The following is a 22,261-nucleotide window of genomic DNA, read 5'->3' as shown; positions in this document are numbered from 1 at the left end:
ATACTTACATCATCGCCATGGCCACAATGTCGCAGCCCCGGCTGCAAGGAGCACGACCGTGCTGACAGCTGACAGAGCTTGGGGTACGTAGATAGATATATTTCTCGTTCACTGAAAGTCTGGAGCATGAAACGCTGCTACTTCAGGGACAAGGTCCGGGGAAAGCGCTTGCTCATTATAAGCAATTTGAAAGTGGACACGAGCGAGGCAGGTTGAGGCCGATCGAAGTGGAACAAGATCAATAATACCGCCGAGTCTAGGTGCTGGGCGCAGGAGAAGCTCACTATGCTGAAGGTCAGCGGCACCGCAGATCAAGGCTGTCAAGCGATATTATGCTCATGCCATGACGAGGAAGGTGTTATACCTGATTGACTTTCCAAGGGTAAGCCCTTGCTGAAGATGACTCCGTGGCAAGGGAACTAATTCATGGGACAGCCACCCGTGTCAATCATCCTATGATTGTTCGAATGGAGCCTGCAATGTGTCCGTGATAGAAATCTCCCATCACAGGACAATGCATGGAAAAGATAACCATACGATGCACGTCAATGCAGGACCTCCAAAAGTGGACATGACTAGATGAGGCGCTATGCATCAACGTGATAACGTCTCTCTTGTTTTATGTGACGGTCGCGAGTAAAACCGTCCTAATAACTTCCTCTCCACCATCTAGAATAGGTACTATAATCTGTGATCATGGGTCAGCAACCTTGAAAAGCGACGCGCCACAAAGGTACACCCATACCTCTTTGAGTGCTGATACCAAGTTGCTCAGCCACATTGACGTATCCCTCACGTGTGATCTTGCCGCCTTTTTTGATATTCTTGATCATATCGTCATCGCCCTGCCATATACTGCGGCAGTATGGGCAAGTCACATCGCCTGATCCATAGCTGCCGCGACGTTTTGTTGCAGCCCACGTCTCGAAACATTCCTTGTGTATGTTTTGGCCGCAAGCTGCGCGACACCACACAATCGTCTCTTTGTTATCAGATTCGAGCTCGCAGAAGCAGATGGGGCAGTCGCCGTCGATGGGCTTGCGAATTTTGTCCTTGGACCCGTCGGCTTGGGAATCGATGGGCGGAGCCTTGTCGAAGATCTCCTCGAGTTCGCTGGGAACCAAGGCCAGTTGGTATGTGTGTTCGAATTTGGCGCGGAGGACTCGCGACATAACCTAGCCATGATTAGCATTATGCAGCAGAGATGGAACAGATCTGAGGAAGAACGTACATAAAGCCAGTGTTTGCATTGATTTCCCTTCATGGAGTGCGGGCAACTACACGACGGGGTCTGGCCAATCTTGACGGTGTATACATTACCAGTAGAGCCAGTCAACTCAACCTCCTCCTCGGGCGCATCCGGGGTACCGCATCGCCGCCGCTCGAGAACGTAGAAACGCTGTGTTGTTGCTCGATGGTACACTTCGTGGAAGCTTTGAGGTGGTTTCGATCGGTATCGGCGAAGTCGCTTCTCGCCGGTACTCGCGCCGACCGTCCTCGGCTTCTTCGCTTTGCGAGACGACGGGGATAGGGATAATGCATCGTCAGAGGTATCGGCTTTTCGTTTGCGCGCTGGCGAGGGCGTCGCCGTTGCCAACTTCGTTGTGGAGCTTCCGGTAGGCTTAGAGCGGCTGGAGACGGAGCGGGTCGCAGCCGTCGACATCGAGGCGCGGGGTCCCGCCATTGAGATCTATCGGTGTGGCGAAAGCGTGCACACAACGGGCGTTGATCAGGGGCACTTCTCAGTGAACGGGGGTCAGGAGTCGCTCGCAGACAAATCGCTGCTTTTGAATTAAGCTAGGTCGAAATGAAAAAGGTTGCGAGGAGAATTCTGAAATAATGCGAAGCTTCGCAAACTTTGGTGATTATCACCTTGATTGACAATAACCTTATTGACCTCAGTGGCAAGAGCGGCCGCCCTTGTCCTACCTATTAGGTAGATACCTCAAGCAATAGGTACTTTAACTTCCCACCCCCAAATGGACGGCGGCGGGGGAGAACCTCGATGACGACACGCACGGACCTTGGGTGCCACACGCCCAGCACACGAGATCATGTGATTGGCATTCGGCCCAAGTCAGGTGACTGTGCGCTGACCGATTCGGGAGGAGCCCTGACGGGAGATTCAGTCTTGGGACATTGCTTCATCTTGATGAGATGTCGTCGGAATGTGTTCACAACAGGTTTCAACTCTTCCTCCTCATGGCTGCGCACCATTCACTATTCGTCAAAGAGGAAATTCATTTCTTTGGGGGTTCGATCCTTTGGCTCGACCTCCTCGAAATAGACATGTAGCCAGGTCAGAGTATTCCGCGAAGTGGCAACGACTGAACGGAACCAGCGGCCCAGCACGAGAAACACACACCCAGTGCCAAATATCGGGCAGATGGTGCAGTCGTCTCCGCCACTTAGGCGTCCCGCAGAAGCCTGCTCCAGCCCCACGCTGATTGCAATGATCAGACGCACGCCCGGCGATCAATTCCAGTGTTGACAATTTGCGCCAGCGACAACGGCCCCTTCATGTCGGCAATGGCTGTCGCGTGAATTTCCATTTTGCACCCTCTCTTGTTAGTGAAGATGCCGGTGAAGGGCAGGACGAGAAGAGCCTCTAGGAATGTCGCGCAGCTATTGACGGCCGTTGTGGCCGTGTCTCCAAGTACCTCTGATAGGACATTATTATGTTAAGAGGCCCTACCAGGGACCCATCATACGCAGCGGCCACTGAGCAGACGACGCGAACTGAGACGGCCAACGCTATGTTCATGCTCATCTGCAGGGAGGTAAAGGGTGGCATTTGTTGTAAAGGGGATGCTCTAAGGCGATGATGGACTGCAAATCATCGTCTTCTTGAGTTTGAACCCGATAAGTTGACGCTGCTCTCTTATGAGACTCGCTGGACACGCAACGCACTCAAGTCGCCGCCTAGCCTCACATAACGCAGTCAAGTTCAGATCACTTCCTGCAACGCGGCAGTCAGGAATGTGGTGGCTTTGGTGAAAGCCGAGCCGCTTGAGCCCATGCAAATCTGCCGCAGAAAATAAGGTTACACGCTTGACCACTTGATGCTTCCCTCAAAGGTTTGAGGATAAGAACGTAGACATCGTGTGCAACTTATTTGTCAATGTCTATCAGATACCTGCCTAGTATCTCGATTGATCCTGGGATGCCAACACACGAATGCCTAGCCGATAACCTCAATCTTAGAGCATCGTGAAGTGTGGGTAGAGAGATGCCGTTCAATGATGCAGAGAAGTGAAGTCCTTTCCATGTGAACCGGACTTTATTCAACTATGGTCGAGTGAAATATCTGCTGGAACCAATCATCGAAATCTTCAGAGGGATTGCCAGACATGGTGAAATGGTCTTCCGGAACGTCAAATTGCCCGAGACCAGCCGTAGAACAATCAAGTATAAACCAATCAGTCTTGAACCTAGCCGCAATCTCCTCAAAGTTGATAGCATCAGGCCTGGCAGCAAGCGTCCGATCAGAAAACGACTCTATGCCTCCCACCTCGGAGAAGATGGCATCAATAAGCACCACGCCACGGTGTGCTAGGATGTCACTAGTTGTCCGGCCCAGGAGGTGCTCTCGCGCGTCGCGAATCGCGTCGAGGTAACCTTCTTGTCGGCTGTCTCTTTCCTTGCTCTGATCGCAAATGACCTCGAACGAAAGGATGATGGCAGCGGTGATGCTGAAGGCGACGTGAGTCCAGAGCGAGACTTCGCCTGACTCCACGATGCTTTTGTGTTCGCGTAGGATGGTGACTGCTGCTGCGACGCAGGTACGACGTGTGTGGACGTAGGAGTCAGATTGGAATGAGAGGAAGAGGAACGGCCGATGGATCATGACAATCTGGCGGGGTAAATTAGCATCACCGTGATGTATCTGAGGGTTCGTTAGGGTGTGGTCGAACCTTTTCAGCGGCGGTAATGGCTAGACTCTGACGCGCAACCCCAAGCCAGACACACTGACCCTCGAGCAGCTCATCCTTCTGCAGAAGAAAACGTGGTATTGATTGAACCTTCTCTCTCATCTTTTGGTCCATCCTGAGAACATGGGCATACTGCTCTCTTGCTGGCTTCTGGGCTCTCAAGGGTCCCATACCATCCGCGAGCTCCGGCATCAGCTGCGCGATGCCACCCAGCACACGAGTATACGTGCTTACGGTCAAAACCTCCTCTGGGGCTTCTATCAAGTCTGTATCGTTGGCATTTCTGGGGAAAGAAGTGGAGTAGTGAGACGGGTTAATGCCGTATGAGTCGGTAAAGGGGATTGCAAAGTGGTCTTGGATGACCATCTGGAGCCAGACCCTACGACCGACTTCTCTTTGCAGGATATCATCCCATATTTCATCTGGAGTCTGCAATTCGAGGCTGCATTTGGTGATCTTGTGTATTCCCAGGCACTCGGCGATTCGTATCGCAGCGCTGAACAAGGTAGCATTAAGTTGACTGAGGCCAAGATTGTGAGCTACCTCGGTTGAAATGACGATGGCTTGGATGGAGTAGATTGAAACATTCTGCAGGAAATGAGCTTTGTAGAGAGTGTCGACCATGAAGTTGAACAAATCTTGAGGCGAACAGCCCGGTAGGGTGAGCGGATATGCATCGCGATGTTTCCAGCTATTCTGCCAACTCAGGAGCGACGAGGAGAGCACCGCGCTATACAGCGCAAGCCACTGTGGCTGGTCGTATACGCCGGTTGCCCAGAATGTGGTGCACTGCTGCAGAAACGTCGGGCAGTGTAAGGAGTTGTGGTGCCATGCGATGTGCTCAAGGTGAAATGAGATGAGTATCTCGGCTGTGGCTCTCTCAGGGAGAAGGGCAAGAGATGGAGCAGTGTGATCAGGTAATCCGAGGGGCGGCGATAGACCTGTTGTTGAAGTTGTGATGGTGGGATCTCTTCTTTGATGACAGTTGCAGTGTAGATGAGGGTAGCAGTTTCCATAGCTTCTACCCCACGCCATGTGCTCTAACGCAGTCACCGTGAGCGAACTGCGAGTTTTAGATTGTGACCCTGTGACTTCGTCTTGTCCAGAGTCATCTTCTAGCCCACTCCCGGGCTCAACAAGATTCGCTGTTTGCGTGCTCTCAGTAAGTTGCCCCGAGCCCGACCGTAGATCCTCCAGTCTAGCTGCCACCAAATCGGCTGCCCTCCTCGCCGAAGCGGGATCGGTGCTCTGAAGCGTGCTGCGCAAAGTCTCGAGAAACCCAATCTCGGCACTATGTCGAACGGCATTGCGCCTCAGATGGACGACTTCGCGATCGCAATGGAGCCCTAGACGACTGCACCTTGCGCATGGGATTTCCTTGTTGCACTTTCTCTTCTTCCTAGTACACTCTATGGGCGACGGCGTTGAGTCAGGACTGTAGGCCGAGAGTCTTTCTGGCAGGGGATAGATCACGAACCGCGACACGCGAGGGATTGGCGCTGTGACAAACGCGCTGACATACTATATGTTCAAAATCAACCCTCCAGATGTTAGCAATCGCGCATAAGGTTGTTGTCCTGTTGCTGCCTGAGAAATTAGATTGCACGCGTTGGCAACACAGACAAGTTGGGGCGCTTCGAGAACTCAGACAATCATGGCCGGAAATAATTATTGAGATTACATAAGCGGATTCGTCTCACCAGCACAGTGTGTTGAAGATGTCTGAGCAAGAGACCAGCACGATACCCGAGAAAATCCCGAAGGAATGATCCTAAGGTTCTTCTCTAATGCTGGAGGAGGTGAATAATATGAATGTCTGTAGAAATTTGGCAGAACTTCTCTTGTTATGGCTTCCCTGCTTGTATAGCGGCTACTAAGAATCTTCACCACTAATTTGACGGCCATAACTAACATGGGGATTTCCCATGATCTGAAGATTCTATCATAAGGTTCAGTGCTACAGAAAACGAGCCATCCTTGTCTGTCATTGATCAGTTTTGTGTCGATTTCAATGACTTCGCCACCAGTCGTGCTCTAGGCTTAATCGAGACTAAAGAAATTGAAATTATCAGCATCGGCTCTTCAACTAACATCCCAAGGTTCAACTCACATGTCCCTTGCTTTTAATCCAATTGCAGTTCCTTGCTGAGAAGCCGGCTCAATCATGATGTAATCTTTGATGATGCCCGTCCCGTTCCGTAGAGCATCAACCTGCTCGTCGCTGCAGGTGCTAGGGTCAAGAACATAACAGAAATCTTCGTACTGAGGCGGAATCTCGTTCTTGATACCGAATGTATCCGCAGGCCCCTCGGTGGCATAAGTCAGGTTCGTGGCGGTATCAATAAGGCCTGTCGCAATGTCCTTGTTGAAAAGAGCGCGATTAAATATTTGGTACGCGGATTCCGGCTGATACGATGGCACGGCGTGTCCGGCCTGGTAGACTCGGATGAATGATAAGTTGCCATATTGCCGAACTTGGCCGCCTTCATAAGTGGCATTGGTCTGCAGTGGCTCGTAGCCTGCATTGGCAAAATTCTCCTGGTCTGCCCAGGGAATCGCCAGCGCCACTTGCTCTCCGCCGATCCAATTGCACGCAAAGTCGCGGTCGCCGAACATGAGAGAGACCTTGATGCCGCTGTGGAGGAGGTAGGCGATATCTTCGATCCAGCCTGGCCGGGGGTAGTCTCCGATACTGCGGAAGGCGGAGGACGATGCACTCGAGCTACCTGTCCAGTTCAAGGGAACCCCGAGGGCAGATTGAACGTAGGGCTGGTTCAGATATCCGGCTGTGAAGGGGGGCGGGAACAGCGTTGGGTCGATCTGTGTTACGTCGTAGTAATCGCGACCCGAGACATCGAGATAGGGGTCGCGAACATTCTCCGTGCAGTATGTTTCCGCATCTTGACAGACACTGTTCACGGTCGTATTGATGCCAATGTTATCTGGGTCATATACTGCAGAGATTCCACGACAGGCATCAATCCTGTCACGGCAGCCTCCTTCCGCATAGTAAGCATCGATCATGCCCTGGTATACCGTCTCATTGACCGTTTGTATGCCATACGTGTTGTTGAACGCCATCTCCGGGTATGAGGGCCACTGCACTTGGCGGTCAATGCACCCGTTGACGATCAGGAGAGTGTCCAGGTTCAAGATGTATTTCTCGCCTTCGGTACCATCCCAGGTGCCGTTCGCGATCTTTTCGTTCTGCTCCTGAAAGTAGGCGGCAAAGGCGGGTCCATACCGGCCACCGTAGGACTGCGTTGCAATGCTGATGCGGTCATCGTTGGGGTGGTACCCCGGAAACTCCTGAAACCAGACCTGCGAGAAGTGCCATAGGGCAATAGCTGCATTGCGACTACCAAAGCTCGTCGTGTTCCTTCCGCCGCTGGCCAATGTGCCAGTCTGGAAAGTGGCATTCTGCGCTGGGATTGGGGATGAGGCGTTCAGAGTCCGGGTGCTTCCGAGGAGGTTCCTGGTCACGTTTCGTAGTGAGTCATAGGAGAAGCCGACCTGAACTGGCTGATCGATGTACAACATGTTGACTAAAAAGAGTGTTTGAGCAATGAATCAGATCTTAATTGATTGTGGAGATGTGTCTTACCTTTGTTGTTCCAAGACCACTCACTGGGCCTCGTCGAGTTTGAGTCCGCATTGATATAGCATGGTCCATTCTCATTGAACAGTCCAGGCATCGAAGAGCTGCCGGGACCGCCATTCATCCATATAGAGAGCGGTGCGTTCTCTGGATCCTCCTTAGCCTCAAAGAACCAGAAGAATGTGTTAATTTCAAAATCTTGCTCTTGGCCAATCCCCTCGAGGGTCCCCGGCGGAAGCTTGATGTATCCAGCATAAGATTTCACGCCTTCAGTTTCCTCGCACAGACCGGGCTAGATACATGGATCAAGTCAGCGCTTCTGCCCCCTAATTTGCTTGCTTCCATCTTGCCTCTTTGTAACTAATTTGAATGCCTTCATTGAATTTCGACTTTAAGACCGTAACCCCCTGAGGTGTGGGTGGAAATTGAGCGAGTGAGTGCGGAGTGAGTGCTGCCGCAAGGGCGATGAATGCCAGTTCATTCCTCATTACGAAAATGCCGAAACAGGACGAGGTCCAGAATGAAAGTAGCCACAAAGAAAGTGGCTTCTGTTCTCGGAGTCATCATGTAGTGACACCTGGCACAGCTTTATTATATATCATTAGATCTTCCCCGCTCGTCAGCACCTTCCTACTTGGATGCACTCTACGCCAGTGAATCATTATCTTTTTGATGCTTGGGCAAGTCGCACCGCCAAGACAGTCGTATCGACTCTTTTCGGGAGCCGAATTGGTTGAGCTACAAGTAGCAGGGGCTGGGATGCGGGGTCGATAGGAACACCGGTGACGGCCAAGGCTCAAATGGAGAACCAGTGCACTCTTAGTTTGCGCAACGCGAAGAGTTGGCCAATGAAAGCAATGATGCCATGGACGATTCCCGCTTTGAATGCACCGTTGTTGAGGGAAGGTTCCTATCATTAATTGCGGTTGGATGTGCAATCAGGGTCTCAATCCCCTCGTCAACTACCTGGTTTTGTGCAGAAGTGCCTCAAGAAATTTCTCGAAGGCTGACCGAAGCTAGCGCTGTTTATTGTCATGTTAATGTGACGGCAGCTCCTGCTCGGAGTCGAGGCATACTGTCACTGGATCAATCATTTTGCTTTCATTGAGACGGAAATGCATGTATTCTAGCACATTGTCTAGGCCAAATGAACTGCCGCCACCATATTAATCCTTACTAACAGGGGACAGTTACCGCATGTTTCGGAACGTTCGGAGTGATCGGAGCTAGGACGCGTGACCTGCACCTAACGATCCAAGTGGGGCCATGTCCGAACTCCCCGGAGTGAAAAATCAACGGTGTGGGGTGCCTCCCCCCGGAGGCGGAGAGGCGGAGAGAAAAGCCGGGCGGGGTATAGGAAGGAAGAAGTGGACACGCGGCAGGTGTTCGGGCAGAGCCTTGTTGTGCCCGGGTTGTCTTAGGATATGCCGTGAGACGTCGGTTACTAATTCCCTTGACACTGTCCGTCTGGCCGAGATTCTGACTTTCAATGGCGACATTCCCGTGAGGATGACGCCGTCAAATCGCATTTCAGAGTACCCCGCAGAAAGACAATTGATGCGGCATGACGCCTTCTCGGCGCAAGATGGGCAAACCGAGTAGACTACTTACTGGCCAGTGAGCTTTAGGGATTGTTGCATTTTCTCAATGCGTCCGTAGAAAGAGGGAACATCTTACAAATGCAATTCTGATTCACCGAATCCAAATGCAGTGATTGGTTTCTATTGCCGGAGCAGCGTAATGTTTTCCAGGAGTTCTCCTCGGATGAGGCTTCCGCTTGAATTCGTCATCCCATGGTCTCCACAGCAGAACGTTTTAGTCAAGACGTCGTCTGATGAATCAGTCGAAGTCAGTAGGGGACGATATAAACACCTCTGATTCCTCTCTTTTGCCGCCATGAGCAGTTACCATCAGTACTTTATCAGATCAAGTCCAAGAAATCATCACAATGGCCGCGGCTGCTGTTCAAGCCCCATTCTACGCAGGCCCTCCAGGCCAACCGGATATCGGATATGCCCCCAATTACGGCAGTTTCATCGCAAGAACACAGCGACGCCAAGAGCAGGAGAATCTTGACAAGTCTTTACCTACAGGGTTCCCGCAAAAACTAGAGTCGAAGTTGGTATGGGATGGGAATACCTTGGCTGAGCACTACGACTGGAACTACGTCTTGACAGACGCTGATAAAAAGGAAATTGATGATGCTCTCGGACACTTCAAATGTACGTGTATCATTTCATCAGCATGTCACATGAGACCTCAGCGCATCTTCTAATCTCAAGCACAGCCTCGGAAAGGCCACTTGGAGACATCAGCCAGGAGACATTCCCCTTACCACACCTTCACAAAACTCTGCGTAAGATCTCGGACGAAATTCACAACGGGCATGGCATCAAGGTCATCCGTGGTGTTCCAGTCACAAAGTACACCCGCGAAGAAAACGTCATCATCTACGCCGGAATCTCTTGTCACGTAGCTCCGATCCGTGGTAGACAAGACAATCAGTTCCTAGGCCAGCCGGCAGACGTTGTTTTGGCACACATTAAAGACCTTACTAAGATAGTCGATCCCCACAAGATTGGGGCACCGGCCTACACGACTGACAAGCAAGTCTTTCACACCGACTCGGGTGATGTTATTGCGCTCTTTGCACTCGGCGAAGCCGCTGAAGGTGGTCAGAGCTACCTCTCGAGCAGTTGGCACGTGTACAACGAGCTGGCTAGGACAAGACCCGATTTGGTTCGCACCTTGGCTGAGCCTTGGAATGCCGACGAGTAAGTTGTTACTGGGAAAGAGAACTGATTTGCTGCTGACCCCTTACGAAGGTTCGGAAAGGACGGTAGATCATATAGCACCAGGCCCTTGCTTCATCACCAGCCAGCAGTAGACGGTAAGCCCGAGCGCTTGATCATTCAATATGCCAGACGCAGCTTCACGGGCTACTGGGGTTTGCCACGGTCATCCGACATACCCCCCATCACCGAAGCGCAGGCCGAGGCTCTTGACGCCCTACACTTCCTCGCCGAGAAATATGCCGCCCACTTGGACTTTCATCAAGGCGACATTCAGTATGCCAACAATCTGAGCATATTTCATGCCCGTGGAGGGTTCATAGATTCTGAGGAAAAGCAGTAAGTCGTGTACGGTGTCTAAATAGGTGTTCGCAAGCTGACGTAGATAGACGGCATTTAATCCGGCTATGGCTTCGGGATCCTGAGCACGCATGGACGACGCCGGATGCCTTGCGGGAGCGGTGGGATCGTGTGTACTTGGGAGTCACTCCGGAGAAGTCTGTGTTTCCCCTAGAGCCACAGATTCGCAGTGCCAGTCGAGGAGAGTTCAAACCTGACGAGAAGGCAACGCCGACTTCATGATGCGACGTTGGGAACCTCACAGTCTTTAGCGTGGCACCTCAAATCAGAACTAGTGTATTTGGACAACGAAACTTTGAAGAACTTGACCATACCTTGTTATGTTATCTGCTCTGCAAATCTCTTGCATGAGGGTCTTGGGCAGTTCCTGTTTGACTGATATCTGAGAAGTTTGCCGGGAAACCCATCAAAAAACGCAATACTCGCAAGACGATAGAGGTGCGCAGGTTGAAGCCGTTGACTTGCGAGTAGGATAAAGGTGACAACTTCCGCACATTAGACACAGAAAAGTTGTAATTAGTGTGGAAGATGTCGTGAAGTGGGCGCGCTAATGTTGGAGGATACATGGACGAGGTAGTCTACAATACTCAAGTAGTAATCAGTTGGGTTCCATATTCACCAAGCCAAATGCGAGCGACTGACTCTTTAATCATCGTGGGCAGTATTTGCGGAACGGGCGGCGGAACGGGCGAAGCCGAGCAGGGGTTCCGCCGGTGCAAGACCACCAAACGATCAGAAACCGTTTCCCAGCCGCAGTTGCCCAGAAATAGACATGACGATGTTCTGCAACCACTGCAATTGACTAGAAAAGGCGATTCTCACCAAAGAAGGCAGCTCGTCTTGGACTAGCCCGGCAAGGCTTGGCGCTCGCATTTGCTCCGCCGTGGGCCTTTCCGCACGTTGCATCCCGAGAGCACCCCACAAGACGATCGGCCGGCTCGCCGGAACCTGCCACCGCTACCCGGACGGCACCCCGGCATCCGTCCCATTGCGGGGGTGCGTCTTCACTCCGCCGACTTGCCAAACTATTAGATGCACTAGTCAGGACGACGACCGCACGTACGTATGTTGCTGACGACCAGGGCTGGATGCGTAAGTCCGTGACCCCTATCCCCATGCATGTAGCACAGCAGCTTTAGTATGGTCTTTGGGTATTGCCAAGTTCGGCAAGGTGTATCGTTCGAATCATCGTCAACTGTTGCTAGCTTCCGCTAAACAAGGGTCGATTATTTGGATCTACACAACTTCGCAGACTAGGCAAGCTGGGCCAACGATTGGCTCAGGTCTGTTGGAGGGAATAGGTCGGGAGGCTTCGGGCATGATTACTAGCCGACGACATCAACCTATCTTTTGACTGAGATTGGCTCTATTAATAGCTTGATGGATGTCCGCAAGGTGCAAATGTACTGCACTGCCGCGTCAGCTAGATGATGCAGATCACAGCCTCAGGTGAGGTAGGTAGTCAATCGCCCAGTATCTTGGCCTAGGCAAAGTCAAGCATGGCTCAACGCGATGTTTGCGCGCGCGATATACAGTCTGCTTCCTTTCGCATATGCGGCTACAATTAATCTGAAGCAGGTGAGCAGAGCTCATCAAGATTATTAGCAAGTTAGAGGTTGGCGAAGTCGAGCCTGGTATATTTTACAAGTTAAGTACGCAGAAAGCACACATGGATATCGTGAAACAAGCATTTTCAAATGAATAGATTGTATCAAGTTGTGGAGTTTCACATTGAAGCCCAGACAATAACGCGCTGTAGCCGCGACCAGGAGTAAGTACGTGGCTAGAAAGATCCCAATTCCACTCAATCCAGAGCAATGAGATAGATCATTGTATTGCCATAGATGATATGAAGAGATGATCAATTTGCACTTGATAACACTCGTTGGATGTCTCAACAAAAAAAGCAAAACCCGTCCAATTGGTTCGCCGAAGCCGTGACGATGTATGTCATTGAGTGTATCAGCCGAGTTGAGTTCACAAGACCATGCATCTAATCAGACCGCATGGCTGTGACATCTGGGACGGGGTGTTGTGTCAAACACTGGCAATTGAACCAACTTTTTGTCCTTCCTTCCATTGGAATAGCAAACTTATCGTATCTGGCGTTGCTTCCAAGTCTGCTATACGCTCTTTTTTGTTGGTTGTTAGAAATAGCACTGCTTAAGCGAAATTTGACTGTAAGTGTTGCTACAAACCCAAACCACCCATTACCTTTTCAGCTGTAGTTGGATCACCCCTTCTCAACCCAAAAGCTTGATGTCCTCATATGGCATCAAACTCTAATCATACACAGAACTGGCCTGTATCTGGCAACGCAATGCTCTATCTAATACACTAGGAAGGCTCTTGCTAAAATTGAAGAGATATCAATTCGACGTTTATCTAACTTGGATCTTCTTACACGGTCTCAAGAGATGAAAACCTTCTTGAGTAGGCTTGAGCTAGTTTATAAGTCTTGCTAGTAGAACGGGGCTAATGAGATTATTCTTATTTCGTCTGAGCAAATGTTGAACTTCGAGTTATTAATCCGTACCTGCCGAGCCTTTATTCAAGTTAAAGGCAAGTGAAAAATGCGTGTAGGCCGCCATGCCTTTATTTCTCATGAGCCGCTGACGTTAGCTAGTGAACATCCATTATGACAATCAAAACTTCGCTATTCGCCAAGGGACCAATCGTTTGTATTGATCATTAATCTTACGAAAATGATTAATGGACCTAATGATGGTATGACCACTTGTGTCATTGAGACTGCCCAAAATTACCTATTCCAAAAAGTGTAATGCAATTTCGTTCTCTCAGATCTATTTGCATATAGCAGGCATCACCCGTCGAGAGTTTCCTGCGATGGAGTTATTGAGGGTGCACGTGATGATGAGGCTCAAGTAGTCCTTCGCTGATCGGTCTATCTGAGCATTGCACAACTTGCCAGTTCACCGTTGCATAAAGTTGGACGAATGAAAGTCACAGAGGCCAGTCATGCTTACGTCAAAAGTGCAAACCAGATTGCCTCACTGTCAAGACAGAGACTACGAGATAGCCGGATAGCCCATTCTCGGCATGCCTCACACCAAAGGTTGCCTTTCGAGATGGTGCGCACTTGGTTCGCCAGGAACCAAATTCGTGGTGTTGAGCCCTTTACGGCAAAGTCAGAAAGTTAGACCCCATTAATTATGCATGGTACTTTGTTATGACTGGTCAAATTGGGATGCATCTGATCCATCCTTGTAACATCGTCTCATTACAATTGGTCGGCATGACGGAATCTCACCTGTAGCTGTCAGCGAGTTCGTTGGCAAACGCCATCAACATGCAAACCCATCGCACAATTCATAAATCAATCCATGCCGATGTCCGTTGTGCCGCAAACTGTTTGCATACATGTAGCTTTACGGCAGACCGCTTTCCCCTCCCTCGCTGCCCCCGCCTTCCGAGTTCTCGTCACATTGACCGGTGCCACTGTACGCCGACTACCATCGCCGATAGTTCGTCCGGACGGGTCGACTTGACCGCCGTCGCAATGCCTGAACAGCCGACTGCCGAGCAATGGGAGAAGCACAGGCCCCTCATCACCAAATTATATACCACCAGAACCCTTAAGCACATCAAAGATGAGCTATATAAGTCAAACCCCCCACTTCCCGGCACCCCCCTGTTTCTGGCACCCACAAAAACGCGAAAATCCACCACAACGCAATGCCCACCCCCAACCTCCTTTTATCACAACATTTTCAATTCGAGTCCAAATGGGCTCATTTTTTGCACATACCTTCTTCTATATCTAATGCCTCAATATACCGAAGATCAGCTTCGTCAGGCTCTCGAGGACATCTCAAACGGCAAGAGTCAAAAGAGAGCCTCATTGGAGTGGGATACCACGATCAACCCTCCAACTACGTCTCCAAGGTGGTCAGACTTCAGACTAGGAAAGTGGCTTTTGCTGACTGGCAGAGGCTGTCTCCTGACCAGGAGAGTAAGCTGGCACAATGGGTTCGCATTCAGGCTTCGCTGGGCCTCGCACCAACGCACCAACAGGTGAAGGAATTCGCAGAGCGAGTTCTGGCTGCTGCTGGGGATACCAAACCATTAGGAAAAGGCTGGATCTATGCCTTCGTGAGAAGGAACCCTATCATTAAGGTTCAGAGAAGTCGTTCCATCGATTCTAGACGCGTTAATGGGGCATCTACTGAGGTCATTAGGAACTGGTTTAAGTTCCTTGCTATCCCTGAGATCAAGGACATCAAACCAGCCAACAGATATAATATGGATGAGACTGGCATCCTCGAGGGTCAGGAGCTAATGGGTTAGTGCTGGGCATGGCTGAGACGACGTCTGTTCGCAAGAAACAACCTGGGTCGAGGGCATGGGTCTCTATCATTGAGTGTATCTCAGCCTTGGGTAGGGCACTTCGTCCTCTTATCATTTTCAAGGGAAGACGGTCCAACAACAGTGGTTTCCATTACATCTGGTTCCATACGATGGGTGGGAGTTTACAGCAACAGATAATGGCTGGACTACAGACTTAACTGCCATTGAATGGTTAGAGAAGGTGTTTATCCCACAGACTATGCCCGAGGCTGAGGGCGAGGCTCGACTGTTGATTGTGGATGGGCATGGGAGTCATACGACGACAGACTTCATGTGGAATTGCTATATTAACAATATCCATTTACTGTTCTTACCACCACACTCCTCTCATGTCCTCCAGCCACTTGACCAGTCTGTCTTCAGCCCTGTTAAGTCAGCCTATCGGAAGGAGCTCGGTTACTTGTCTCAATGGAACGACTCTACCATTATAGGTAAAAGGAACTTCCTGGACTGTTACCAGAAGGCTCGACTTGCTGGTCTATCAGTCTCGAACATCAGAAGTGGTTGGAAGTGGACTGGTCTACACCCTGTAGCGATGGTTAAGCCCCTGATGAACCCTATGGTATTACCTGAGCCTTCTGCTGCCCACCACACCCAAACCAACCAGTCGGGGCAAAAAGCGATGCCATAATGGTCAACAAACTACCCCTGTTGAGCCATGGGATTCTGCTTCCTCTGCAGTGGTCTGGTCGACACCCAGGAAGCTGGCAGAGCTCAGCGGTCAACTGCACTTATACACCCAACTCGACAATGATACCAGCACTCAACGGCTGCTGTTCAGGAAGGTGAAAAAAGGCTTCACAGAGCAGGCCTGGCAACTGGCAGCTGCCCAGCAGCAGCTGGCTCACCTGAGGGCTCAAGTTACCAACGCTGCAGTTAGGAAGAGGAAGACTGTTCAGATCGATCCCAACACGAAGTTTGCGAACATCAGGGATATCCATCGGGCTCAAATCGAAGCGGGTGAAAAGGAGGTTATTACGGCTGAATCCAGCGACTCTGAATGCCCTAGTGAGGCTGGCAGTTGTATTGTAGTGGGTGTGGTTGAGGATCAATAGTTAATAGTAATGAGGAGGTTGGGTTGTGATCCCATCGTTTTTGTGGGTGCCAGAAACAGGGGGGTGCCGGGAAGTGGGGGGTTTGACTTAAAAGACATGGATTCTATGCGACGTAAGATTGTCTTCAGTTGTGTCAGGGCTTTGAAACCTGTACAATACTAAGGGAAACGTGTACAGAGAGCGCATGTACAAAGGACGGTTCAAGACCTGGGGTATCGGGAAAAACAAGAAGCGCAAGCCCTTTGAGGCACCGCTACCCAGAGACATTGATCCAGGGTCGAATCTTGCAGCCGCACCTCCCAGCGATATCTCAAGCCCTACTTCTCCAATCGAAGCGCCCGCTTTCTTCTCGCCGGCACTCACGCCAGCGTCGTCTCCTCACGAAGGTCATCGAGTCTTTGACACGCGCTCGACGACGTATGTCGATACCCCACGCCCAGGAACCCTCCCGCCGACACCAGCCACGTACGGATACAGGTCACCATTTGAATTAAACCAGAAAGAAACTGGCATGACCCCTGACATGCTTTGCAAAGAGATTGTGACATTAGCGACGTTGATACTCTCGAAACTCGTCCCAGGGCGGCCGCCGACTATGGCGTGGGACGACTGCACCCCAACAGACGACCACCTCGCGATTTACCGCACGCTTCAGAAGGAGCTTAAACATGAAAGTCATCTGAGAGGTTGCCTTGTGAACAATCCATCAGTTGCGGTTAAGTCGCGAATGAATGACCATGTTAACGAGCTGTTAAAGTCATTTCACCCCGCGGTACCAATCGGCATTCTAAGCTCATTCAACCAATCATCGGATACTGCAGCCATCAACGAGTTGGCGCGCTGCTTGGTGACATCCTCGAAGGCCATCTTACCGAGAGACCATGAGTTTGTCCAATTAGCACAGAGAGTAGATCAACTCCTCACAAACACTCTGTTCCCAGAATTCAAAGCCTGTATGGAACGCATTTGCGATGATCTCCAAGCCAACGTGCTCAAAGTCCTGGGCAGATGGAGTTTGGTGATGATTTACCTGATTTTCGTGCTGAACGCCAAAAAGGCAAAAGATGAACAACAGACGGATCCCAAAATCTTGAACATGGCACTGGAGCGATACACACACGTACAGTGCTCTTACTCAGATGACCCAAAGCTGATTGTTCAATTCGGCCACTTCATCCTAGGCTACTGCGTCCTCGTCGCGTCTGAAGCAGAACTTGCAACCGGTGTGCGCGATATGGCAGAGCAATGCTACGACCGCGCCGAGGCGTACCTCTTGGAGCGAGAGTCTTCGCCAAACTCCAAACATGCAGACATCCAAGATGCAAAGTCCCATTTCGGAAAAGCATGTGCCGTTTTGGCCGACTGTCGCTACGCGCAGGGCTCGCAGCAAGCAGACAAGATGCTTCGCGACGAGATCCACGACTCGTCGCGGAGGCTCTTGCTTATGTCGATCGGGTGTCACGTCGACACGGACATGGCAACGATGGCGCAGTTTGAGAGACAGAAGAAAAAGCTAGAGGGGTGGTGCAGAGATGCGGGTGATTCAGAGAGGCAGAAGCAATTGGATTGTATTCGTGACCTTATTCTAGGGAACGAGCAACGGCCAAAAGATGGGCCTCTTCTTCCGAGGTTGAAGGTTTTAGCTGGGAATTGATTAGCGAAGGGGGGGAAGATGAGAGAAGATCACAAGTTGGAGGCGAACAACCTTATAGGAGATTGGTGTGAAGAGGACAAGCCGATTATGGGCCCATCCAAATCATGATGAAACGTTCAAGAATGTTTTCATTGTGGGAACTTAACGATGTATACGTGTGTAACGTTGATTGTGTTCTTGATAAGACGTGGAGGGCTGGAGTAGTGGAATATTCGCGAATTGGCTTGGTCCGCTGTTTGGGCCAAGCAATCAGTCGCAGATTTGCGGATAAGTGGACTACAATGTACGTCATGTCGTCTCTTTTCTGCGTTGATCCATTTTGGTGTGGAAACCAACAGTGGCCGGTGAGACTCGGTGAGCTTGGCCATACCCACCGAAACTCAGCGGCCCAAGGAACCGGACGAAAATGTCCGAAAGTTGATCTCATTATTGCGCCTGGGCGGCTCTGTGGAGACCAGATTTCTAATACTCGCCCACTCAACACTGGATCCTGCATGATACTTTGCGTTGCGTTTGACTTTGGCTTACTCCTCGATCCGCTGTTGCCCCTCGTCACTGATTAGGCCAGGCCCTTCGAATATTTGATTTATTCAACTCGCAGAAAAGTGGCTCTGTTATCTCATTCCTCGTCGTGTTGATGTAATCTGAAAGTGACATCATACACACTTCAGATGGAATCATAAGGGCAACGTCGATGCGGCAAATTGAGTACTTAAGCGGATGATGATTGACGGAGGATGTGAGCTTTCAAGATCATTCTATCAACACAACCTAGGAAACAAGGCTCAGGATTAATCATCACCACCGAATCATCGCCAACTCCAAGTTCATCCAATCGCAAGCTCAATACATACCTCGAAATACTTCATCCAATCAAAATGTCAGTCAACCGTAACGTTGAGTCCATCAACAACAAGCAAGGCGAGTTCCACCCCAGCGTCCCTCGCTCAGAGCCCCTCACCACCAAAGGCGTAAGTTCATCAATCCCAATCCCACGCATTCGTAATCACTTCCCATGTCTAACCAACCAATACAATAGCACGCCCCGGGTACCAAAGTCGGCAACGACGCATACCCCGAGTTCCACGCCCAAGCATACCCCGCCGGCACAGCACCCAGAGAAAACACCTTCCAGCCCCAGAACGCGCAAGAGATCCCCGGCCAGGCCCTGAACCCTGAGGCTACTACGTATACGGCCGCGCACGATTTCCCCGGTGCCACGAGCGGGGACGTTCACACTGGGTTGGGTAAGCCTGTGCAGGGCCAGACCAGCGCCGAGCTGCACGGGGCTAACGTCGGTCGCCGTGACATGGAGAGCGCTGGGCTTGAGGGAGTTGGAGCTTCTGGCAAGGATAACTTTAGAGAACGGCGATTGGATGTTGGCCAGGAGCCCGATACCCGTGGCAAGACGACAAATGCATCGAAAGTTCTCGGCGCGGAAGAGAGATTGCCTGTGTCGGCTGAAGAGGTTGCCAGCGAACGTCGATAAGTCAGCGACTTTTGTACTAGTACCATAATGTCACGAGCATGAATGATATTCTCACGAAGTTGGGGAAAGTAATTTGGTCCGAATTGCAAACATTCACGCCCATTTATTGCATGTTCTAAGTACATCCGCTGTCCCTGATCCTCCTAAACACCCTAGTAGCCTTACTCGTAATGCATCTTGATTCCAGTAATCTAACCCAAATACACTACGAGAGAAGATTGCGCCGATTTCCAAAGTTCCATCAGTTCACAAAGATGACGAGGCGTGTCACCATCTAAAAGGATCGGGCCTTGGTCTTGCTGGCGTTGGAAGGCGCAGTCTTCTTGAGTGTGAGGACGATCTTGTCTTCAGTGGCGTCGCTGGTGTCGTTCCACTTGAGAGAGTAGATGCCGTTGATGGAGCTGGGGGTAGCATACCACAAAGACTCCATGCCGCCAGAGGAGGCCTCGACGAAAATGAAGGTACCGTAGAAGACGAAGCCGCTGGTCTGGCGGTCAGAGGAGGATGAGTTGGAGCTGAGGAAGCCGACGTCGTGGTCCGAAGAGCCTTCGGCGGGGATGGAGAAGGTGAGGTTGGACCAGGTGGGAGGGGAGGTGGAGTTGAGAGCCGTAGTGTTAGGGGCTCCGAGCCAGCCGTTGTTGTCGGTGGGGGTAACTATCAAGTACGTTAGTTTCTTATTGAATATAGAACCTAAAGATGATGGACGTACAGATCACCGGAGCGGCGTTTGAATCGTTGAACTTGGTGTGGTCACCAAAGTAAGCGTCGCCTAGTCACAATCGTGTTAGTCTAAAGCCTTCCAAGGGGGGTTTCGCAACCCGGGCTGGACGGGTTATCAACAAAAGAGAGACAGGAAGAGAATTTTGTCAAAGTTCCAAATAGAACCTTGTCAATTCTCTTAAAAGATAAAAGTTCCTAAACCAGCCTTACTACCTCCTGCAGAGAACATGGACAGGCCCCCAATTCCTTCGCCGTAGGCGTAGACTTGGAAAGGGCTGGTGTTATCGCTGGCAACAGCGCGGGGTTCCGAAGGAGCCGCAACCGCAAGAGCGGCGAACGACAGCAGGATAGTGCCGAAGGAATACATTTTTGCGTATGGGTTTGGTGAGTTGTGTTTCGAAAAGAAAGGAGTTGTGATGGAGTAAACGACTGGATGAGACTGTAAGGAGACTCGATGGGGGAGAACGATGGACTGAATGAGAGTGATCGTGGTGAAGGGAACCGGAGTGGTGGGGGGGCCGGGAGAGTGAAGCTGGAGAGGGGATGAAGTTGGTTAAATAAAAGTGCGGCAAATCGATGCCGTTCGGATGATCCGCCTCAAGCCGCCCTGGCCGGCATGTCATGACTTGCAACTTTACGTGCAAATTTTCGGGCTACGCCACCGCGGCACCACAACTCATCCAAGTCAGGTAGCAAAGGCCCGAAGACGGTTCCTGTTGGCCATGGTTGCAAGGGAAACTTTGGTTCCCAAAACAGGTTGCAATCAACAAATCACTGCGCGGATGCGGAATAGGCGCGTTGGCTCTTGAGGCTCGGACTCCACCGTGTTGATCACAGTGGAGGCACAATCAACCCCATCAACCACAGTAGTGTATTTGAGACCATCACAACCTCCTTGACGCATCGGTCATTGCCGTTCGGCATCCAGTCAAGCTTTTGCCGCGAGATTGGACGGAAACGGCCATTGGCCATTTAGATCCAGCGGGAGCGCCGTTGCGGCTAGGGCCATCCCGGGAGGGGCGCCTGTCAACGGGGGTTTTCAGAGTTCTCGTTTCGGTATGTGGGATGAACAGGGGCCCGTGATAGGGCCCGGGATCTGTGGATACTGATTCCCGGGGTGAGCTTGATATATAGCAGGGATTCCATAGGTCTGGCCCACCACATTTCATCCATTGTCGTCACAAAAGGGGGATGGTGTCGCCATGGGACCACGTAAGGAGAGGAGGCTGCGCAAGGGACCACGAACTCCTTCTCTCCCAACCTGCAGTGTAACCAACCCACTAAAGGCCATCTACATAGATTGATAGTCCTCGCAGACGGCCACCCGCGAGGCTGAAGCTATGCCGCACAGACGTTTTCCTTCCGCAAAGCGGAGCCGGAAGTTTCTAAATCAGGAGCGATCTGGTGGAGCTCATCGGCCGGCTTGGCTCTCCGGAGTGCCTCCCACCCTCCCGACAAGTCGGGCAGACCGGCCACCCAAGTCTGAAGGCTCTACCGACGGCACACCGGCCCTTGATCGTCCCTTCACATCCACCTGATAAACCCATTACGCCTGTCAACAGTTGAGTTGCCGTGCCTTGCGAGGCTGCAGTGGAGCACAACACCTTACCAACCCCAGCTTCCCCTGACCTATGCCTCGCATAGAGGAAATAAGACTCAGCTGCTTGCGAGTCAGCCCAACTGCGGTTCGCTTTACACGTACCACCTTACGACCCCCGTACAGCCCGCGCATGGATCTCAAAGGGGTCAGTCTCAGGTTAACCCCTTCGGGCCTTCATCGACATGGGAATTATCGTGAAATCATCCGCATCCAGAATGTTTTTCCTTCGCTGAATCTCGAGCCGGACTGGCCTTTGCATTGACGATCTTTAACCTACTGGGGCAAGTGCAAGTTGTGGTTCCAGTGGATAGCTTCGGGATGCCCATGGTATCGTCAGATTCGGTTCAAGCGGCTCCAAAGGAAACAGGACCGATTGACGACTTCTGTCATTGTGGACCGAATGAGGAAACACCTGCAGGGTAAACACACCCAAGTTCAATGGGGAAATAGAGTTTTTAGCATCCGTTGACTATCGCGCTTCCCGTGAGCCGCCCGTGAAGCCGACATTGCGTTGCGGGCTCACAAGAATACTTAAGTTATAGACATCCGTTGCTTGTTTGATGCTATTCTCACTCACTCCTCATCCAGCACAGTATTGGCTGCGCTTCCATTCGCTTTCGTCTTTCTCTCCCTCACTCCCTCTCTAGTCCTTCCGACTCGTGTCATACAGTCTTTCTTTTAACCTTCTCTTGG

At 51.1% G+C, this 22,261-nt stretch overlaps 8 protein-coding genes across 8 annotated transcripts; 3 read left to right on the top strand and 5 right to left on the bottom strand.

The window, feature by feature from the left end:
* Window positions 1-647: 647 nt before the first annotated feature.
* On the bottom strand, window positions 648-1,913 carry HER10_EVM0011740 (SWIM zinc finger protein; the record flags this gene model as incomplete). Its single annotated transcript, XM_035481163.1, has 3 exons — window positions 1,232-1,913; window positions 746-1,175; window positions 648-688 (listed from the first exon to the last, which is right to left on the bottom strand). Exons 1-3 carry the CDS (start codon window positions 1,682-1,684, stop codon window positions 648-650), a joined length of 924 nt encoding a protein of 307 aa, XP_035327336.1. The 5' UTR covers window positions 1,685-1,913.
* Window positions 1,914-3,280: 1,367 nt separating this feature from the next.
* Window positions 3,281-3,847, bottom strand: HER10_EVM0012947 (serine carboxypeptidase; the record flags this gene model as incomplete). Its single annotated transcript, XM_035482321.1, has 1 exon — window positions 3,281-3,847. The coding sequence occupies one exon, from the start codon at window positions 3,845-3,847 to the stop codon at window positions 3,281-3,283; it is 567 nt and encodes a 188-aa protein (XP_035327435.1).
* A 25-nt stretch (window positions 3,848-3,872) lies between these two features.
* On the bottom strand, window positions 3,873-5,452 carry HER10_EVM0003813 (serine carboxypeptidase; the record flags this gene model as incomplete). Its single annotated transcript, XM_035473477.1, has 3 exons — window positions 3,873-4,623; window positions 4,681-5,341; window positions 5,410-5,452. 3 exons carry the CDS (start codon window positions 5,450-5,452, stop codon window positions 3,873-3,875), a joined length of 1,455 nt encoding a protein of 484 aa, XP_035326732.1.
* Window positions 5,453-6,038: 586 nt separating this feature from the next.
* HER10_EVM0008917 (serine carboxypeptidase) lies at window positions 6,039-7,472 on the bottom strand (the record flags this gene model as incomplete). Its single annotated transcript, XM_035478422.1, has 1 exon — window positions 6,039-7,472. One exon carries the CDS (start codon window positions 7,470-7,472, stop codon window positions 6,039-6,041), a length of 1,434 nt encoding a protein of 477 aa, XP_035327105.1.
* A 2,006-nt stretch (window positions 7,473-9,478) lies between these two features.
* HER10_EVM0004671 (TfdA family Taurine catabolism dioxygenase TauD) lies at window positions 9,479-10,904 on the top strand (the record flags this gene model as incomplete). Its single annotated transcript, XM_035474307.1, has 4 exons — window positions 9,479-9,752; window positions 9,818-10,304; window positions 10,356-10,661; window positions 10,712-10,904. The coding sequence occupies 4 exons, from the start codon at window positions 9,479-9,481 to the stop codon at window positions 10,902-10,904; spliced, it is 1,260 nt and encodes a 419-aa protein (XP_035326802.1).
* Window positions 10,905-14,202: 3,298 nt separating this feature from the next.
* HER10_EVM0003915 (uncharacterized protein) lies at window positions 14,203-17,759 on the top strand (the record flags this gene model as incomplete). Its single annotated transcript, XM_035473576.1, has 3 exons — window positions 14,203-14,306; window positions 16,283-16,317; window positions 16,492-17,759. The coding sequence occupies 3 exons, from the start codon at window positions 14,203-14,205 to the stop codon at window positions 17,757-17,759; spliced, it is 1,407 nt and encodes a 468-aa protein (XP_035326737.1).
* Window positions 17,760-18,637: 878 nt separating this feature from the next.
* Window positions 18,638-19,248, top strand: HER10_EVM0010920 (uncharacterized protein; the record flags this gene model as incomplete). The annotated part of the gene is made up of 2 exons (XM_035480364.1): window positions 18,638-18,730; window positions 18,799-19,248. The coding sequence occupies 2 exons, from the start codon at window positions 18,638-18,640 to the stop codon at window positions 19,246-19,248; spliced, it is 543 nt and encodes a 180-aa protein (XP_035327262.1).
* Window positions 19,249-19,522: 274 nt separating this feature from the next.
* On the bottom strand, window positions 19,523-20,335 carry HER10_EVM0008550 (uncharacterized protein; the record flags this gene model as incomplete). The annotated part of the gene is made up of 3 exons (XM_035478067.1): window positions 19,523-19,902; window positions 19,958-20,017; window positions 20,182-20,335. The coding sequence occupies 3 exons, from the start codon at window positions 20,333-20,335 to the stop codon at window positions 19,523-19,525; spliced, it is 594 nt and encodes a 197-aa protein (XP_035327066.1).
* Window positions 20,336-22,261: the final 1,926 nt, after the last annotated feature.

This window comes from Colletotrichum scovillei (assembly GCF_011075155.1).
Source record: "Colletotrichum scovillei strain TJNH1 chromosome Unknown Contig00011, whole genome shotgun sequence".
NCBI lineage: Eukaryota > Fungi > Ascomycota > Sordariomycetes > Glomerellales > Glomerellaceae > Colletotrichum > Colletotrichum scovillei.
The sequence above is the reverse complement of the archived record's forward strand: the minus strand, read 5'-3'. Positions and strand labels throughout refer to the sequence as shown.